Source organism: Neopelma chrysocephalum, unplaced genomic scaffold (genome assembly GCF_003984885.1).
Source record: "Neopelma chrysocephalum unplaced genomic scaffold, ASM398488v2 Primary Assembly neopelma1_23, whole genome shotgun sequence".
Classification (NCBI taxonomy): domain Eukaryota; kingdom Metazoa; phylum Chordata; class Aves; order Passeriformes; family Pipridae; genus Neopelma; species Neopelma chrysocephalum.
In genome coordinates this window covers 13,517,837-13,539,296 of record NW_020897691.1, presented here as the reverse complement: position 1 = coordinate 13,539,296, position 21,460 = coordinate 13,517,837, and the positions used below count along the sequence as shown (strand labels likewise).

The 21,460-nt window shown below is 37.4% G+C and overlaps 1 protein-coding gene across 8 annotated transcripts in view; it reads right to left on the bottom strand.

The window, feature by feature from the left end:
• Window positions 1-241: 241 nt before the first annotated feature.
• The window catches only part of UTRN (utrophin), a 380,224-nt gene continuing 359,005 nt past the window's right edge, over window positions 242-21,460 (bottom strand). For all 8 annotated transcript variants that reach the window (XM_027687304.1, XM_027687284.1, XM_027687314.1 and 5 more), the window contains 6 exons: window positions 16,826-16,984; window positions 16,223-16,466; window positions 10,285-10,393; window positions 8,728-8,814; window positions 3,784-3,806; window positions 242-2,172 (listed from right to left, as the gene is read on the bottom strand). In XM_027687304.1, the coding sequence (XP_027543105.1) occupies window positions 2,164-2,172; window positions 3,784-3,806; window positions 8,728-8,814; window positions 10,285-10,393; window positions 16,223-16,466; window positions 16,826-16,984 (631 nt within the window). In that variant the 3' untranslated portion in view covers window positions 242-2,163. The remainder of the gene's footprint in view (window positions 2,173-3,783; window positions 3,807-8,727; window positions 8,815-10,284; window positions 10,394-16,222; window positions 16,467-16,825; window positions 16,985-21,460) is intronic.

The window sequence follows — 21,460 nt, the reverse complement described above, 5'->3', positions numbered from 1 at the left end:
AAGAACTCCATACTTTTTCTCATGTTACTGCAATATATATCTTTTATTTATTATTGTCTCAGAGGAAGAATGTTACAATGTAGTGTTTGAAGCAGCATTTACTTGGCAGCAGAGGACAAAGGATGCATACAAACACAGGCAGAAAAACAACTTTATACATAACCTCATATTCAGAACAAAAATAAATCGCACCAAATTCACTACTGAGTTCTTTTTGTACTTATGTTGGGGAATATTTTTAAGGATTCTTTGCCTAGAGAATAATGTAGCTTGATAAAAGAAAAGTACTTTGCAGAGAACAGAATATAAAGCTATTTCCAATACTACTTATGAAGATTGGTCTGAGGTAGAAAGGTGGTCATGGCTTTCCTCTTCTGTAAAATGTGGGGTTTTTTCTTTTCAGAATAACTACACTACGTTTTAATAGCTGAAGCATTTATAGAAGCCAGCTTCTTCCCACCTTGACAATTTTTGCTCCACTCCCTTGAGAGTAATACTTTGCATTTCTATTGAGTTTTTCAGACACTAACTAAGCAAGTCCTACATCACCTTTGAGAGTTAAGTACTATCATCCCCATTTTACAGATGGGAAAACAGAGGCAGAGTGGTTAAATAATTTGTGAAAGGGTTCAGAAAGAACTGGCACTGGTGCCAACGCTAGAAGGTGGTCAACACGGTGCCTCACTCCTTGAGCAGCAGCAGTCCAGGAGTGAATACTGTGGGTGCAGGACAGTCTAGTTGGCAAAACTTCACAAAAACACTAGAAATTCCTGACCTGCTGTTTTAACGTCCTCTAGCATTTTTCAGTAGCAGTAGAGAATTTACAACTCTTTCAACACCATTTTGAGATAGTTTTCTTTTTCCTTCAGTAATAATTAAGAACAACACAGTTTTGTTTCTCTCTACTAAACATGAAAGATATTGCATGCAGTTTTACCAATTAAAGGTATGTCCTGGAATTAAAGCAAGTGTCCATGCAGCATTGTAAACTGTGAAGGCATTAAAATCTCTTAGGATAATTTTAAAACTAGAGATCAGCTGATCAGTGATGTAGCTTTCCCATAATTATCCTTACTAGAAGTACATAAATAAATGATTTTAAAGATAAGAATGATCTGCAAGATTACAATGTCAAATGATAATATCTAAGTGCATTGCAGTTTTGGAGAAAGTTCCATCGCTTATAGTATTGGAAAGGGCTTTCTAAACGTCTCTTCATTTCCAAGAGGCAGACAAAAGAAGGGGATCTCACAGAAATGAGCTTTACTTCATAGACTGTAAATTCCAAAACTTGTAGCAAGTTTGGCACAGCAGGGAACAGCAAAGCTTTGTCTCTGAACGAATTTGGGAAAGATTACACTAACTTAGATCTTACTAAAACCAACTTAAGCTATCATCTAAGTCCTCTTTTTAGCTATCTCCTGATTAAAAGTAAAGTAAGGCTTAAAAAAATAATCCTCCAAATGGAGTGTGTTGGCTGGAAACAACTAAAAGAAAGTTAAAATACCATTTTGGTAGACAAGAATGATGATTATGACTTGAAATGAGAGTTTACCTTGTTTAATTGAATTAAAATACTGTAGCTTGCATTCAATGGCAGTTTTTGTTAACCAGTAACAATAATGCAGATTATGGGAACTTCATATGTCAATGTTGAAAATAATACAAGGATATTTTTTGAAATCTGTGTGGTCAGATGGTTAGCATATAAATGATCAGTACAGAATATTACATGTGTGAGAATATAACTAAGAGTACTTTACAATGCAAAAGCAAAGAGCTGAAAGGAATGTATAAATGTAACGTTTTGCTCCAAACTCCTTATGCAGTTCTCTTTGCGATTATCAAAAAGAACGTATATAAAGCCCCTGCCCCTTTTCCCCTGGCTGTATATTTATACAAATCAGTGACAAATATTCCACTGCTCATTAATTTACAGTTGCATAGAGAGGGAAGAAGGAAAAAAAAGATACTATAAAAACAACATCCTCGTCTTTGGGTATTCAGTGTTTTACTATTTCAAGTTGAACACGCAGTCAGAGCAAACAGCATGTTCCAGGGTCCCATGCAGCCTTCTAATGAAGTGGAATTCACGGTTGGCAGTTTGTAGAAAAGGGCTGTGCTGCACGTCAGGAAGCGCTGGTTGACATCCAGATGAACACTTCACATTGCCTGTCATGATGAGAAACAACCACGTCAGTACACGCTAACACACAGAGAAACCTCTAATTACTCTGGGCTCATTCAGATAAGGACTGTGACGTCATCTCACAAAACCTCTGTACTTTAAAAAACTAGATGTATTGGCCCAAGACTCAGCAAATCACTGCGGCATATAGTCAAAAGAAATCTCATTTTACAATATTGCAGTGTTTAAAATTCATGTTGTGTGAGGCCCAGAGGATGTTAGTCTACAGAGCAGTAAATACGACTAACAGACTCTCTTCTGCACCCATATGAAGAAAAAAGTTTAGGCAAACTACTGTCCTATCTGAAGTCTAAGTCAAAAACGGAGATTATACAGATTCAGGATTTGGACTTATCCCATTCAAATGTCAAACTTATTTCTAGGCTCTTGTTTCAGAATTCTGTTCCTGAACAGACAAATGTGCTCTCTCTAATGGTTGGGAAGGGTAGATTCTCAGAGACACATACTGTATTAAAAAAAAAAAAATCAAATGTTTTTCAAGGGAGATAGTCTTATTCACTGATAACACTGAAAGCTATTTCTGCACTTGCTTAGAGGAAGGATTTCTGAAAAAAAAAACCCCAAACTAGCTTAATTCACTAACTTATCAAGAGACTGAAATAGAAAGTCTGAGTTAACTGAGTGCAGGGCCAGATTCATCTAATTCTCTCTAGGAATTCTGGGTTTGGAGGACAATCCTACTATCCCAGATTCTGCAATTCAAGAAATCATTTACAGAAAGTATTTCTGAATTTTTAGATATTCATTTTGGAGAGGTCTGCCCTTGCAAAAAGTGGATTAATGGACAAGGTGGAGCAATTTGGGAGAGTAAGTAGACTTTCTCCCAACCACTTAATTCTTCTGAGGTCTCACACAGCAATTTGTTGTAGTTTAAAAATCTTATTTAACAACGGAACTTTTTGAAAGATAATCTTCAATGATGCAAGATTATCTTCTGTCATACATGGGCTCCAACAGCAACCTAAACCTATAGCAAGTGTTTTTCCTACTTCAGTTACTTATAATAGCAATTTAGCTGATCATTCATACCAGTCATATTTTCAAGAACAAGTATGTAAATACTAGGTTGTTTTCCACATTTCTGTAAACTCTGAAAGCAGCCAAATTTCTCCTTTGGGTTTGTGAAGTGGTTGCCTATTGAGAGAAGGCAGCTTAATCTAATGCCTGAAGTGCAGTGTGGCTCCTGATCCTCGTCCACTGGTGCCCATGGATCCTGAAACTGGAGCTATGGGCACCAGGGCACAAGGACACACAGACGTCTTTGCAAAAACCAGCTTTGATCTTGCAAGCTGATGACGGCTTGGAACTAATTAGCCCTGATAAATGTAAGCTGATTCCATCTGGTCAGCAATGTAGAACTGCATATCATAGTACCTTTGGTAATGCCTAATCTAGTAGAAATTTTCTATTGCCTTTGTTATGCTAGCATCTTCCTGTTGTATCAGTCTAGCTTCCAAACAGACCTCTAGGGGAAAATATATAAAAAACCCTACCCCACTTTGCCTTAATGCAACTTTTCCACTTGCTTTACTCTGTTTCCAATGACTATGCAACTACGTAACAATGTCTCATACCTGCGGTCTGCCAGTGAAACTTGCTGCAAATGAAACAAAAAATAGTTAGAAATTTACATGAATCTGCATCTTTACAGTTTAAAAACAAAGCTATTATCAGGAAAATATGTATTATAGAAGAACAAAGTGGCTGTTATAATTAAAAGACTAAACATTTAATTAGAAATGTGTTGTAATGGATGATACCTAACTTTCCTCACAAATTTAATCTAATTTTAGCAAATTTATAGCATTATAAATATGTAGATAACGTGAATTTTCCTGTGTTCTTAAGGGAGCTGATTCAGAAAGATGCCCTCCTTGATCTGCTCTTGTCAACAGAGGGGATCTCATGAGAGAAGTGGAAATTGGTGGCCATCTTGGCCACAGCAACCACAAAGTGATAGAGCTTAAAATCTGTGTTGACAGGAGAAAAAGTGCCAGCAAAACGTCAACTCTGGACATAAGGAGAGCAGACTTCAGGCTGCTCAGGGAATTAGTAAGGAAGGTCCCCAGAAAATGTTTCTGCAGGTGCTGGGGTCCATCAGTCCTGGTCACTTTTCAAACCACCTCCTAAAGGCACAGGAGCAGCAATTTCCAAATCTCAGAAGTCAAGCAGGCAAGGCAGAAGATCCTTGGCTGAGCAGGAATCTTTTCTTGGAAATAAGGCAAAAAAGGAAAGTGTATGCCCAGTGGAAGCAAGGCCAAGCAACATGGGAAGAATTCAGAGATGCTGCTTGCTGCTATAAGGAGAAAATTTGTGTGGCCAAAGCTCAGCTGGAGTTGAAGCTGGACAGAAATGTGGGGGGCAATAAAAAGAGTTTTTTCAAGTATATTAATGGCAATAGGCAGTGTAGAAATATTATTGCCTGTTACAGGATGAGGATGGTCACCTCACAAACAGGGACACAGACAAGGCAGAGGTGTTCAACGCTTTCTTTGCCTCTGTCTTCAACACAGATGACGGACCAAGGGGGTCTCAGCACCCTGAACTGGAGGACCATGACTGTGAGAATGATCAACTCCCAGTCAACCCTGAAACTGTGCAAGATCTGCTGCTCCAGCTGGATCCCTACAAATCTATGGGGCCTAAGGGAATTCATCACAGAACCCTCAAAGAGCTGGCTGATATTGCAAAACCTCCCTCAATGATTTTTGAGCCATCTTGGGAATCCACAGAGGCCCCAGCTGACTGGAAGCTGGTAAATGTTGTCCTGATTTTCAAGAAGGGAAAGAAGGAGGACCCTGGAAACTACAGGTGTGTCAGTCTCATTTCAATGCCTGGTAAAATTACGGAGAAGATTATTCTGAGAGGTATTATGGGAGGAAGAACACCTGAAAGACAACACAATCATTGGTCACAGCCAGCACAGCTTTATGAGAGGAAAGTCCTGCTTATCAAACCTGATTTCCTTCTATGACAAGGTAAACCATTTAGTTGATCAAGGGAAGCCACTTGATGTAATGTTTTTGAATTTCAGTAAAGCTTTTGACACTGTCTCTCACAGGATCTTTCTGGACTAAATGTCCAGCACACAACTGGATAAACACATCACGTGGTGGGTGAGCACAGTGCATAACAGTGAATGGGGTAACATCAGGCTGGTGACCTGTCACCAGTGGGGTTCACAGGGTTCCATCTTGGGCCCTGTGCTCTTCAACATCTTCATAAATGACCTGGACACAGGACTGAAAGGGATACTATGTAAGTTTGCAGACAATACAAAACTGGGAGGAGTTGCTGACTCCCTCAAAGGCAGGGAGGCCCTGCAAGAGAGACCTCAACAAATTAGAGGACTGGGCAATCACCAACCACATGAAGTTCAACAAGCAAAGGTGCCAGATTCTGCACCTGGGATGAGGCAACTCTGTATGTTTGTACAGACTGGGGAATGAGATGCTGGAAAGCAGTGCCACAGAAAGGGACCTGAGGGTCCTCGTGGACAGCAAGCTGAATATGAGTCAGCAGTGCCCTGGCAGCCAGGAGGGCCAACCATGTCCTGGGGGGCATCAGACAAAGTATCGCCAGCTGGTTGAGGGAGGGGATTGTCCTGCTCTGCTCTGCACTGGTGCAGCCTCACCTTGAATATTGTGTGCCATTTTGGGCACCACAAGAAAGATATTAAGCCACTGGAGAGTATTCAAAGGAGGGCAACAAAGATGGTGAAGGGCTTTGAGGGGAAGCCATATGAGGAGCGGTTGAAGTCAGTTGATCTGTTCAGTCTGCAGAAGAGGAGACTGAGGGGAGACCTCATCACAGCCTACAACTTCCTCGTGAGGGGAAGAGGAGGGGCAGGCACCGATCGCTTCTCTGTGGTGACCAGTGACAGGACCCAAGGGAATGGCCTGACATTATTGCAGAGGAGGTTTGGGTTGGATATTAGAAAAAGGTTCTTCACCCAGAGGGTATTTGGACACTAGAACAGGCTCCCCAGAGAGGTGGTCACAGCACCAAGCCTGACAGAGTTCTAGAAGCATTTGGACGATACTCTCAGATACATGGTGTGACTCTTGGGGAGGGTCATGTGCAAGGCCAGGAGTTGGATGTGATGATCCTTGTGGGTCCCTTCCAACTCAGCACGTTTTCTGAAGACCAATGACATAAATAAGGAAGTAAAAGAGGCATTGTATCCATAATCAGTGGATCTGAGGGACAAAATTAAACACAACTACAAAAACAAACAAAAACCAAAAAAACAAAGCCACCAAACAACAAAATCCACCGTTACAAGCACTGCTGCCTTACTGTATGAATAATTGCTTCATAAGGGATATTTGGAGTAAATAGAAATACTGATTTCAAGATGATTTATAACCTGAAACCCACGAAAACAAATATAGCAACTAAGACAACTGTCTCTATTATACAGTCTAAAGAGATAAAAAATATCTTCATAAGATCTAGATGCTAGTAACTCCTTAATGAAAGCTGCAGCCACAGCAGAAGAGACATAGTAGAGATGAGATTGTCAAAAAAAATGGGGGTTTACTTCTTTTATATAATTGGACATGAAATGTTGCACATAAAATTTAGCTTGGGTATAGTTAAAAAAGGATAAGGATCCTATTCTTTAAGGTTAGGAATACAGTGATGCCTAGAGGGTCTGTGGAGTCTGAGTCATTTAAAGTTTTACAGAACAGGTTAGACAACTGTCTGTCTGGGAAGATGGATCCCTCTCAAATGGCCACAGGAAAAGATGGACTAGATGGTCTGTCATGGTCTTCCCTAGAAAAACTCAGAGTTTAATGCACTTTGTTGGGAAGGTCAGACTAATAATCTTCATTCCAGGCTTCTAAAACATGTAAGATATGAGTCTTACATGGTTAAAAAAATATACTCCCCAGTAAAACATGTTATAGCATGACTGAATGAGAGCAAATGTAAGAAGTACCTACTAACTGGGGCAATGTGGTTTAGCTTGACTTCTGCAGCAGCATGTCAATGACAAAGAGAAAAATCACATGAAGTTTGGAACTGTGAGTTCTTTTAATCTTAAATGCTCAGATACACTTCACAATACGAAGGGATGTGGGGCCATGATTTTCACTCGCAGTATCCTCCTGCCTCATTCAGGGTGTTTGTTCATAGAATCAAAGAACTTTTTTTCCTATGTTTCCCCACTGTGGAGAACAGCCATCACTACCAAGCTTGCTCTAACACAAAGCAGTTTGCTTTAAATTCATCTGGGCCTAATGTCCATGTATTTGTATACTACTTATATGTGCAAAACAGTCATTTGCAAAACCAAGAACAAATACTCAAGTTGCATTTTCTACTGATTTGTATACACACATGACCTTGAATTGTGTTGAGGAGCTTCACTATCGGTTGACTTTGAGATGCTTCTTGGAATCAAATCCTCAATATGCAAAAAAGATGGCCTCTGAACTATTGAACTCACCAAAAATCAAAAAGGTCAGCTGAAACAAGACCTTTTTTCCTAGATCCAAATTTGCTTTCTCAAAACATGCAAAGTGCATCTTCTGTGATGCAGTTGTTCACAGCCAAGCAACATATGTATAAGAGATAGAAGGGATATTTTAACAAGTTTCACCAAGTTTATGAAATAGCATAGAGTTTAGCCTTGATGCTTCCAAAAGGACTGGGCATAAACACCCTCTCTCTTACTTGTGATTTTTAAAATTGACCATTATTATTACATTTAATTTCAAAGAATTGTTGAAAGTTTGAAAACATATCAAAGCTTTCACTATTGTTTTTCTAAGGTAAGAGAGCTGAAAGATATATATGTACATATGTATGTATTTAACAAAACCCACCAAAATACATGAGATATCTCCTCACTTTTGCAAGTGTAGTGACACTCTAGAAGGGGCAGGATCAGTGGAAATGTATGTTAGCTAATACAAGACATGCATAGGAAATAATTGGTTCTCCTTTTGATCTCTCTTTAATAGACATTGAATAAAATACCAACTTTCAATGCATTTAAGCAGGGAAAGGTGCTATGTTCTGCATTCACGGATTTCCTCTGGTCTATTAGTTTAATAACTAGTTCAATAATTAGTCCAAGAAGTCAGGACTGGGCTATGGTCCCTCCTGTTGCCTAAGGACTTTTTTTTCTCTCCAAACTTTATTACAGAAACTGCATTCAGAAATTTTGAATTTACATTCAAGTTCTACAAAAGGTTTCTATCAGAAGCTAATGAAATTCTAGATTTCTCTTCCCTTACATGGGCACAGCTGGAAATTCCATATTGAGCTATAGGCTTTTCTTATAGTGAATCGCTTCCACTTAAAACAAGAACATTTGTTTACTTACCTTCACAAATAGTGTTTTTTGGGGAATTTTAAAGAACATATTTATGTAACTTGCATATCCTGAAAAGAAATCTCCTTAGAGATATTTTTTTTCCTATTGAATACTGCAAGAATGACATTTTTTCTTCAAAGGCCACCTCAAATTCAATACTATTCTCAGAGACATATTTTGTTAAACTTACAGCAACAAGCTGGAAATGTGTTGTTGATTTGCTCCATAACATCTGTTAGATCTGTGTTGGTATCATGAGGTGGAACTAACAAGTCATCTGCAGATATGACAACAAATAAATTAATTTTGTAACATAAGGAGAAAAATAAAAAAAGGGACCACAACATTATAAAAGGCATCCTCATCCAACTTTCCAGTTAAATACACCTTTATATTTCAAAGGGAAAACACTACCTGAAGCCTTTGTAATATGCAGGAACTGTCACTGATAATTGCCAGCCTCGGGAGAAGAGGTGAAAGTTACACTTTGATTTGCAGCAGAACTCATTTCTCTTTTATTAAAGCTTAACCGTTGCATTCAAGAATTAACTAGAAGGAGTTGCCAAGAAAAAAGCACTATATAAAAATTTATAGTTAAAATAAATAAAATGTTTACAAGATGAGGGAGTTAAACTCAGATGCTCAATTATAATTCTGTTCCATTTTCAAATGATTTGTCATGTCACTTTCGGAGTAAATACACCATCCTTTTCCTGAAAAACCCCCAACATGTATCTTGTAGATGGTACCAGCTATCTGAAAGAAATGTACCAGCCATTTCACTAGTGTTAAAATCCTCTTTGCTGCTTCTTTGTAAAATGCTGCTTAAAATTAGCCAAGAGAATGGTTAGGGAACGCAACTGGTTCTGTTTCTGGAAGTCTTATTAGACAGCATCTCCCATAAATCTACCATTGCACGAAATCAGACCCAAAGAAGTTCCATGTTTTTACAGACAAAGTAAAAACATATGTCAATGCTGAATGAAAAATTTCCAGTGTACAAGAGAATACTTTTTCTGTTTTCCACAGAAATAATTTTTAATCTATAACTCCAAGGCTTAAAAACAAAAAAAGGAGGAAATTGCATCCAAGATAATTTGAGAAAAATCTTTTAATTTTTCCCCTAATTTTGAGCATTCAATGGTCTGTAGTTATTTCTGCTAACTCCCAGTGAAATTAATGAGTTCTGATATTGGAGAATTTAAAATAATCTTTCAAGAGATAAATCCCCTCATGTGCAGAGGCTGTACCATAAATAGTGAATAATTCCTAAAGATGTAAAGCCTTTGGGAGTGGGAACATCAAAATACCAGGATAAAGAGAGGTTACACATGAATTTTTAAAGCAGATGGAAGCATAGATTACATGACTTGGACATATGTTCCTGGATCTGACAGATTACTTGTATCCATTTGTACTGTAGGACAAACAGCTGTTGGCCATTTCAGTCCAATGAAGTCTTGTTCCCTTCTCATTGAGCATGGATTTGCCCAGCAAATTCACTTGCTCAAAATGGATGGGACCAAGGAGTCTATCAACAAAAGTCTGTAATCCAGAAATCCACATGGATTTCTATGATACCACAGCTGTTTGTAAGTGTGGGGAAGCAACAGCTCCAGCTGCATGAAGCAGAAGCATCACAAGATTGGTTCCTTTTCATTCATAAATCTTTTGAGAAGATGCCAACAAACCTATATGGTGGTCGCCTACAGACCCATGCAGCACATTATCTGATCAAAGCACTTACCTGTCTGATGAAATTGTGAGCTTGTGTCTTGCTCGAGTGAGTAGCCGAGGGCAGAGTGCTGGGGCGAAGCACAAGGGGAGGAGCCATTAACCCGGGAGTCTGACTCGGGCTATGTTAAAGACAATAAGACACAAATTTAGATTATTGTATCCACAGAAGTTAAGTGTGGGGTTGTATGCAGCCATCTTGCTCCTTTCCTTTTTTATTTGCTCTTTCTTTTTTTGTTCTCCAAGCTATTGAGAGTTGGCTTAGGTCTATATAACTGTTAAGAGGGAAAAAAAAAAAACCAAGAATTTGTTAAAAGAAAATTTAGACTTAAGTATAGTACTTATGAGACTCCAGTTGATGGTCTTGATAAAAACAATGTTCTGTTGCAAGCATGCATCACAGAAACACAATGTAATGTACAACCCACACAGTTTGCCAAGGCTCTCTGTCCAGCTCTGCAGAAAGACTACACAATGGGATTACTGGGGTTGTATTTATATGTATGGACATAAGCATCCATATACACATACACAGGGGACATTCAGCTGAGGTCCCCTAAGAAGCTTTACAAGGATGACTAGTCATGCTTAGAAACAACTGTTCCATTATGAACAGTTTCGTAAAACTCCAGAATCAAGTGAAGACTAAAGACAGCTATCAGTCTTGCTGATGCTGTTTCTCAAGAGTGTGGGAGATACCAAATTCGCAGGAAAAGCTCTACTACGTAGTCTTCTGAAAATTACAAGGAGGAACCCATAGACTTTGAAAACAAGCTTTTCTGGACTCTTAAATTCACTTGAATAACCAAACACCTAAATTCTGTATTACATTTAGCTGTAACCATGTATGTGCTTGAGATTACATGTAAGTATACATACATGGACACAAAAATAAGAAAAGACCATAGGACTTCTTCACTATAACAACTTAACTATTGGAAGGGACCTTGTTCAGGCATTTTTTCCTTTCTTTCCCTTCTTTCTAGTAAAAAAAGTCCTTTAAGGAAGAGAGTAGTAATACAATATTTGAGCTCCAGAAGTGATTGTTCTGAAAAACACAGAAATAGGTGAAATAGTATTTACATCTGCGGTGGATGCAGCTGAAATGGTTGTCGCTATCATTCATCTTTCTGATTGCAAATCCCCAAATTACTTCTAAACAGCTTAAAGAGTAGGTTATTTAAGTAAAACTATCAAAAAGCAGATACTGAAGTAATAAAAAAGGTAATTGCTTTTAAGATTTTTTTGAAACTGAGCAAGTACCTAGAACAGCTACAAAACTCAATGCAAAGAGTTAAAATACAGAATGGTTGTTAATTTGTGCACAAGTTTTCTCCTTTGCACCTCACAGCCTTAATAGCAATACTCCATTTTTTGAGATAACTTACAGTTTAACAAAACAAAAGATTGTTGAACAATGGAAGATACTTTTTCTTCCATAGACAGTAGTTAGAAGGAAATGGTCCCTGGAGGACTCAGTAAACCTTTTTTTTCTCCTCTAAATCTCATCTCTTTCAGCATAATAATACCAAGTACCAGCTTTGACTAAAAGAATAAACCAAGAAATATTGCTCTGCATAGAAGACAAAGAAAAATGGAAATGTTTTCAAGCCAAAGAAGGGTTTTACTGTCAAGATACTACTATGAACAGTGAATTACTATCAAGTAGCTAAGTAATTTGCTACTCGGCATCAGGCTTCAATCCAGATACAGAGTCTAGGAACAATGAGTGTGGTGATTTTAAATCAGTGAAGCCTGGGGTAAGTAACCCCAGGCAACTCTGTATAGCCAGGAACCACTGTTCAAGATGATGTTAGAGCTATAATGGTAGAGAGATAAAGCAAATTGTTCAAGGGTTAAGAGTCACTTCAATACAGAACAAGGAAGCTAACTCCAGGAGTGGAGTGGCTGCTTGTTCACTTCACAAACAGATGAACAGAGAGAATGTGAATCATTCAAAATGCAAACTTGCACCTGGACTGGATCTCTGTCCCTCTTCAAGCAGTAACTATGGATTATCCAAAGATGACTGAGGGTGAATGAAAAGAGAAGATCTGTGTTGGACATACAAAACTGCAGCACAGCAACACATAGACTAGATCAAGGATAGTGAGGTTCTGCAAAGTCAGCATTAACTAGGATGGAAAGGAAATGCCTACAAACTCAGGTGATGAGTTAGTGAAGGTACCACTTAGGAGTACTACTGCAAATGACAAAAAAAACCACTGCACAGCATTAAGGGCTCAGTGGATAAACTGAGAGAAAACAAAACATACTTGGAATACCACATTTTTTAATTAATGTATCACATATTGCTGCAGCAGCCAGAATGAAATATGGCAGTTGGATTTAAAAACAAGATAAAACCCAAAAAACTCCTCCTAATCAGAGGGAATGTCTCATTACTTCATTTTCATTTAAATACAATGACAAATGTTACGCTACATATTTCCAGTGACTGCAGTAACAAGAAAAGACAAACCAAACCAAACCTTTCTTCTTAAAAATTCAGGACAATACAATTAAGCAGCTGAAGAGTGGGGTTTGGAGCAGAGAGGGAAGATTTGTGGTAGTGGTATAATAATCAGGTACTGGAAAATGTTAAATGCGAAATAGTTGAGGATATAGCTGCATGTATTTACATGATTTAAAGATTTTACTGGTAGAGAACTTGAAAAAAAAAAAAAACAAACGTAGAAAATCATTAACCCCAACTGCATAACACCCACAAAATATTAGCAATTCCATCATCAACCCACTTCAGACATCGTGAAGTTAACGTATTCTTATTCAAAACAACTCAGTGGACAACCCTGAAGCCAGAAAACAAAGCAAACAGCCCTCCATGTTACAATATGCCTGCTGCTGCTTCTTGAAATAAATAAAAGCAGAGATACTGAGCATGCCTCTATAGGCATGAGGGGGAAGTTTCCATCTCCAGTCTCAGGGAGTTTTCAAACATCTTTTTAGGCATAACCAAATGAAGATATGAAGGGATAGATAAGTTCTTCTCCAGAAAACTCCAAAATTGGGGGATTTTTCTGTATTACAGCAGTTTTTAAAGCATTTCAAAAGAGATACTTATTTCAACGAGTTTTGATCTACAGTGTCTTATTTCACTGTGCATCCTGCTGATGTCTTTCCCAAAGAAGAGCCTGAAGTGCTCTGTGGCTTAATGGGTAGTTAAGACATAACTGCTCTTTTCTTGCCTTATGTTGCTTTTGGTAAAAACCAAACTAAACCCCAAAATCCCCGATCTGGATCACAGGAAACCTCAAAAATGCCAATTTCCATACTACATTCATTACAGAAGTTTCTTCTTGCTCCAGACTTATTCTCCCAGCTACAAAAGAAAAAAAAAAAACACCTCTCCTCTGCTCTTCTGATAAAGCTGCTCTGCTTTCAGTTGGAGAGGAGTTGCTGTCCCTATTTACTCTCTCAAAGTCTGATCATATAGCTGTTGACAGATGATTTTAGCTCCCATTAACTTCAATATCAAATCCAATATGAAACCTCTATTCAGTAGCTCAGAAAAGGAGCTAAAAATCCAAACAGACTTTAAATGCCCCTCATAATAGGTCTCATTTTGACTTTGCAAAAGTTGTATCTATAAAGGCTGAAGAAAGAAAAATGAAAATGGATTCTTTGTTTATTCTGTCTGATTAACATGTTGGTATCAAAGCTGTCACATGCTAGTTGTGTTTCACCTTCCTCTTCGGCACTCTAATCAATCAGGCAGACAAAAATGACAACATTCTGTGACAGCTACCAATCCTTTGGGGTTGCTAAAATAAAAATAGTATGGTAACCTCGAAATTGTGACCTGAAGTAGACAAATGTGCAGTGAGGATACATGCATATTTCTGCTAAAGGTGCTCTCTAAAGAATGTCCTACAATGCTCTCATCTAGATTAAACAGTTATTACATGGAAGTTTCTAAGTTTCACTGACTCTCTACCCAAATATATGTGTGTAGATAGACTCACTCCAATCTTTTGGAGAAAAGAAGTCCCAATATTTTTTACTCAGTGGCAAGTTATTAACCCAAACAACAGTCAAGAGGTTGAGTAAAAAACACAAATGAAGAGACTTGCTGTTGATAGAAGAGACAAAGAAATATGGCATGAAATGCCAGTCATGACAAAGAAATTGCTCTAAGACAGTTGTGTCCATTAATTCTAGTAATTACAGAGTTGTTAAATATTTTCACATTGGGACTTATGAGTATCTTTCATGCAAATCATCCATTTCATTAATAAGAAAATGTTTTCCTTATATCCACTAAAAATAATTGGGACAGCCATTAAAAGCAAAAGAAAGAAATAAATATACTTAGATCCTCAGCTAGCTTCTGAAAAAGTCCTTCCCCAAGCAGTGAAAGCAATAAAGTGGCCTAGCAGACAGAACAACAAACATGCTGAAGAGTGGTCATTTTTTCAGAAAGGAGGCACTATTGGAATTCAGTGCTACTTCATAATTGATGTCAAAATAAAGAAATTTAAAAGAACATTATAAATAATTCAAATTTTTAGTAATTTCTTAATCTCCATCAGGGGAGTAGCTTCAACATCCTGGAAACAGCTTGCAAAATATCTGCTAAATAAAGTAAGGATATATGTAGTAAGGCATATTGAAAAGTCAGAGATATATTATAAAGGCAATAATGGAGACCTTCTCATGAATTTGACTCTGTAACCTTCCACTTTATTAAATAACAGAGGAGAAACAGGAAGACCTTTGAAAATAGCACTTGGAACAATCAGAAGTACAGCATGATTCCCACAGAGAATTCCATCAGAAATATTGAAAAAGGTCATCTCTGTTCTACTTTACCCTATCTGAAACCAAAAGCTGCAGAATGCCTAGAAAATTCCAAAGGCAGAAACTACTGCCTCTCCTCCCACCCACTTTATCACAACACACATGTAGACCACAAAGGTCTTACTAAGAATGTTACAAGGATTACAAAGTTGTAAGATCATCCACAGCTACGTTAGGAAAAAAAAAGTTTAAAAGGGTGAATAAGTATCATCTACAGCAGAAACTTAGGTCATTTTGATGGCTTAAGCAGTCTGTTTCTTGGCTTAGTTAAATCCTCTACCACATACAGCCAGTCACCTCACTCATGGAAGGGAGGAATTATTTGCCTTACTGTACTCTGACCCAAGTGTAATGATTAGTTAGCAGAAAACATTCATACAAATGTATCTTCATCATTCAAGCATCCACATATGATATAGTACAAATTAACATCTCTAACAACGCCTGGTATATGTTGCTGCAGTTATTTTTATAATCTAGATGTGCATGTGCTGACTTAAAAAGCAATCAGCATTCCTTTTCCCAAAAAAGACACCCGACAATCTCCAGCATTTGCTAAAAGGCTCTTACCTCCAGCATTTACTTGCGTGCAAGAGCATTTTGCTGTAGCATATTGGACTAAATATGCTAGCTCAAGAGGAACTGGATTTTTAATGTAATGTATTGCTCCTTTGCATTTCAGAGATATCTTTGGCCATCTGTCTCTGGCATCCTAAGAGAGGTCTGAGGGACTAACAGTGACAACAAATAAGAAAATTAATTACGGAAAGATGAGAAAACTAAAGTCAAACAGGGGGTGTGAATGGCACCATTACTTGGAGTAGGGTATATATTTTCTTCCTATGCTTTTTAATTAATGAAAACCTATTGCTCTTGCTCTTGTTATTCTCAGTGTTTCATAAGTTACCTTGATCACTCCAGCACTTGTAACCATTTCAGGCTCATTTGACTTTCACCATGGCTTAAACTAGAGGGTAGGGAAAAATATATCTTCCTGTTAGAAATGATTGATTGCAACAGACAAAGAGTGTATGGTTAAAATATCTGCAGTAAAATTGGAACACAGCCTTTGTTCCACCAAGAAATCCATTGTACAGCAACATGGGGGAAAGACATCAGTGTACATGTACCTGCTCAAGTAACTGCCGTAGCCGGTGAAGCTGAGACTCCAATTGTTTATTGTGATCTTCCAATATCTGCATCCTTGCTTCCAAGCGACCTTTATGCTGCCTCAGGAGTTTAGCTTCAGCAATGAGCTCGGCATCTTCAGAAGCATGCTGAGGTAACACAACAGAATCAGGAGGTGATGCAAGAGGGTTTATTCCTCTCCGAAGATGTTGCTCCTTTAGTTGCTCATATTCTATCTGCAGACTCCTAGTATATTCAAATGAGGAGGAGAATGATGACTTGATCAAGTAAATTCAAATAAAAAAACTTCTTATATCAAATGATGTTATCACCTTCAACTAACAACACAAAAATCTATACAAAGACAATGCCTTGAGTTGTGGTTTATGAGAGAATAAAAAAGGCAATGAAGTAGAACTAAATTATTTCTTCATAGACCCTCCCTCTTCTACTTAACAGAGCCAGGCTATGCACAACATATGCCTTGATTGGTGTTTTTTGCTAAAATCATGACTCCCAGGTCTTTCACATCTCCAACATAATACTCGCATGGCTCAAACAACACTGAAGTGACAATTCAGACACCAGTAGGATGATTATGAGACCTTTGCTCTTCCTCAAGGTCAGCGATGATACGCTCCAACTCTCCTCGTTCTTCCTTCTCCACTGACTTGAGTATCTGAGCAGGACTCTGTGGCTGACTCACAGGTGACTCTCCTCCCAGCGTCTGACAATACTGCTGGATAAGGGCATGCTCATCCTCTCTAAAACAGTAAAACAACACAGATAAAGACAGAGCAGTAAAACATTTATTATCTCTGTCAAGCTGAGAGATTTTGTTTGTTTATGAAAAAGGACTAACAGAGAAGGAATTAAGCCTAAAAACATACTGAAAGAAAACCGTATAAACAGGAAAAAAGATTTATCTGTAATAGTGTGAAAGATCAGTTTGGTTAAATGTATGCATAAAGAACAAATGCTACTGCTGGTTTGAAAAGAAATTGAAAACAAGAATCAGAAATAATAAAACCCAAGGATGACTGATTTGAAATTCCTTAAAAGTAAGTAAAACAAACAAGCTATTTCCTAGATCCTTTTTTTTTAACCATAAATAGGTGATATTTTTAATATTTTTGAGGAGATAATTTTGGTGTGTTCAATTTATCTAAGAAAATTCGAGAAAAAAAACCCACAGAATTCTCCAAGAAGTTAAAAGCAATGAATCATCATGTATCTAGCTAACACTGTACACTGCAAAAGGGACTGACAATGCTTCAAAAATAATGCTATAGGTTTTGAATTAGCACTATATTTTCCATTTTTCTCCCCGTTTTGATATACACATACAATACATTGAAATTCTGCATGGGCAGTAGATTTCCTCCTTACAGATTCAGGGATAGAAGTAAACTATAACACTGTCCTCCTCCTGACTCGCATGTAATTACCTCATGGTACCGAGATACAGAAGTCCTGACACTTTCAATTATGCTTTAATATGCAAGTGAATTTGGTTTTGTATAGATGTACCTTACTTCCTACTTGCTGGCTTTTCTCGATAAAGTCAGATGGACAGAAAGTGAAGGATACCATGTCCTAAAAAACAGTTTGCTTGCTTGCTTACTCAAAAAGGATGAATCAACAGCAGAAAAACATATACTATTAATTTTTTAAAGAGAGAAATTGCTGCAGGAGTATGAATGCTGAAGAAAACCCTTCTTACAACTACCTTCTTTGCTTGATTACAAACCAAACACTGCATACCCTATGAGACCGTGAAGTATTGTCCTTACAGTTTACCCTAAAGATCTCCTGCAGTTAAAGCATGATCAACAGCAGAGAGACACACATGGGCAGTATGAATACACATGTTCAGATATCATTTAGAAAAGAGACTTTTTCATATTAAAAATATTTCTTGTGCTAACCTTTTTCCTCCTATTGATGGGAAGTAGCAGTTACAAATTCTGCTATTAACCGATTATGGAATGCAAAGTAGCCTCAAGGACTGCCTTTGAAAACTCATGCAAAAAATAGGAAGTTCAATATATGCAAAGCATTTATTTTCCAAATAAAAGTGTAATGGAGCATTTCAAGAGGCTTTTTAAAATTTCCTGTCAGTCAGTTTAACATCTTTCATCACGGAAGATCCCAACATACAGTCTCATTTGAATGATAAAAACAGTGATTTGGAAAAGTATATCTGGGAAGACACAGCAGTTGTTTCTCTGGTAAGAAATAATCCATAAATAAATGCATATACAAGTAAAACATATTAGATGTTTTAAAGGCCATGTATGTGGATCGGGGGCTTTCTCAGAAATAAATTTGAACTTTTGGGACAAAAGGAGAAAATGCATGTGACGGGAACAAATGAGAATTGCATACATACTGTTTGTGTAATGGAAGACCCCATTTTATTCTGCTGAAATAAGATTTTTTGGTAGCTCAGTATATCAATATCCATTTAATATCATCAACAGTATTAGAAGCAAGACAGAATAGCCAAAGATTTAATAAGTACTGATTCCTCTTGGAATCTTGTCTCTCTTGGAAAAGTACTTCTATCACGCAGTGATAGAAGTTCTTTATAGTACTGCTTAAGACAAACTTTTAATTGAAGAGTAATCTTATGGTGGAACACCACCAAATTATTTCTTCGTAAGGATAACTATTCACTATCTACTCAAAGCTATCATGGAGTCTTCCATTTTTCCAACTTTTCATTGAAAATTTAGACTATTACAATCAAAGAAATGTACATCAAGTAACACTATGCCCTGACAAAAAACTTCAAACAAAAAAAATATAGCCTATGAGAGTTCTATCCACTGGACTAGGAACCTAATTATTGAGTTTTACTTTTAAAAATTACTAGAAACTTCAAAGAAAATAATGCCTATTCACTTATTTCTTATCTGTCTTCGCTGTAAGTCTGTACTACACTCATGAGAAGAAATGACAACATGGATCTTCCCTACAAATAAATAAATTTAATTAATTTTTCATTAAGTCCATCGATATAATTTAAATACAATTGGGGTTATATGTGCATTTAAGTCTTTCAAAATAATTAGAGATATCCAAACAGTGTTAGCTGAAACATAACAGTGCTCCTTCTTTTTTTCCCCTTACCTACAAAAAAGGCAAGGCCTCTAACTGCTTTCTCCAGTACTTAAGTGATCTCAGGGAAATTCATCACTATCATTTTACATTAGTCTACTTAAAACTAAAACAAAGGCTAGTGCAGTTAATGGCTTTTGGATCAGATCCCAATGTGATAATGAAAACCTCATGGTACTTATCCACCCTTTAGCCATCTTGACAAAAACACCCTACTCTTTATAACTAAATTTTTGCCAAAGTGATGTAACATCTCTGTGGGCTTCCAACTCTGCTGCACAGCCCTGTGAAACGTGCAGAACACCCTCACTGTGACCGAAACAGCCACAGTAATCCAAGAGTGCTGGCAATTCAGTGTCACATCTTCAGAGAGCACAGAAACACAGTGTTAAAGCAGGCTAGTGAGAGAACATAGCTTTATCATCCAGGCTTCAGAACACTGTTTACATGTTAATTTAAGTGATACTGTGTAACTACACATACAGCCTTCTTTTGTGCAAGGGGGTTGATGATGTCAGGAAAGGTTCATTTGATGTAGTTTAGTCTAGTAATTTTAATTAGGCATCAAAAAGCTGCTGTCTACATTTTAAAATTATGAATTACTTTATAAACAAATACATAGGTCATCTAAAATGGATCTTTTCAAAAACAGAACTCTGTAAAGCTGGATTTATTATATTTATTTGAATTTGTTAAATCTGAGATTCTGACAAAATTTTGCATTAGGTGTAACCTCATTTTTTATTGAAACTTATAAACCCCTTAACAAAAGAAAGAGATTACCAGTAAATGTCTAGATACTTTTGACTCTATTGTGATCCAGTAGGTGAGAGCGGAACAACTAAATACAGATAGTTTTATATTTTGGTCTCACAGTTATTTAGTCCAGAAAAAATTTCATTTCCCTCCTCTCCCACTAGTTCATAGTCTCAGAAAAAATACTGAACAGGCTGTGAATATTGATTGCTCTTTTTTTAGGCATCACACATTGCAAATGACAGCAGGTTTTTTCACAGACTGGAGGAAGCACTTGATAAAGGACGTTTTCTGAAGGAAAAGTGTATTTTTACCATGTGTTCTACAACTCTGGTCTGTCTTGCAAAATTACTAGCTCAAAAAACCAGAACTTTGAACCTGCATCAACAACCTCATGATTATAATTAGAATAGATTCATTAGTAGCACAAGAGTCCAAGGGCTTCAAATGACCTACAGCATAAGGTCGTTGTTCTATGTGAGGCAAATACTTTCATTTTGAGAATCTGGGACTCTGTTCTGTAGAAGTGGTAGAAGATGGCAATCAGTAATCAAAATAAAAGCATCAAGTCACAATGAACTCCTCACTCTTTCTTGGTGATTATTCTACTGAAGACCCCGTGTGCTTTGAGAAAAAACTAGAAGTACACAAAGTCCTTCAACAGCAGAGGCTGCAGTTCCTTTTCTGCATTTCACCATAGTAGAAAGCAGCAAGCAAGACATCCCAGAATGTCAGACTTGAAAGAAGTAGATCTCAAAGGAAAAAAACACTCCAACAAAGAAGCCCAGGGAAAACAGCCTTTGAAATATCCTCTTCTCTTTGTGGATATATATTTTCAAGAGGTCTATTCCAAAACATACATTATGCATAGAGGAAGCAAGAGGCAAATAAAGCTGCATATAACTTCCCTTTTATTGGCCTATGCTACGGAAAGAAAAATTCAGATCTCCTCACTGTCACTTTTCATCAGTGCATTATTTTATCTAAGAAAACTGATTGCTAAATTGGATTTGAGATAGCAAGATGTGGCTATATGTGAACTTTCTGCATTGGCAGCTATCCATTTTTGCTGTAGCTCTCATACTAAGCACCATGCATTCCTATCCAAATAAAGTGTATCTTGAATTTTGATGCTACAAGAAATATTAGAATAAGGCTGAAGAAGGTACTCCAAAGTGCTTTGTCTTTAACTTACTTGTTCTTCTCCTAATTTTATTATCACATGAAACTAATTTCTCATTGTGGCAAGATACCTTCTAAGCATTTACATCATGTCAAAGTATTCAGGTACTACATACTGGGGCTACAGTTTGACTTACAACACATTAAGTAGCAGTGCCAGGTAAAAGTGTCACAGAAAT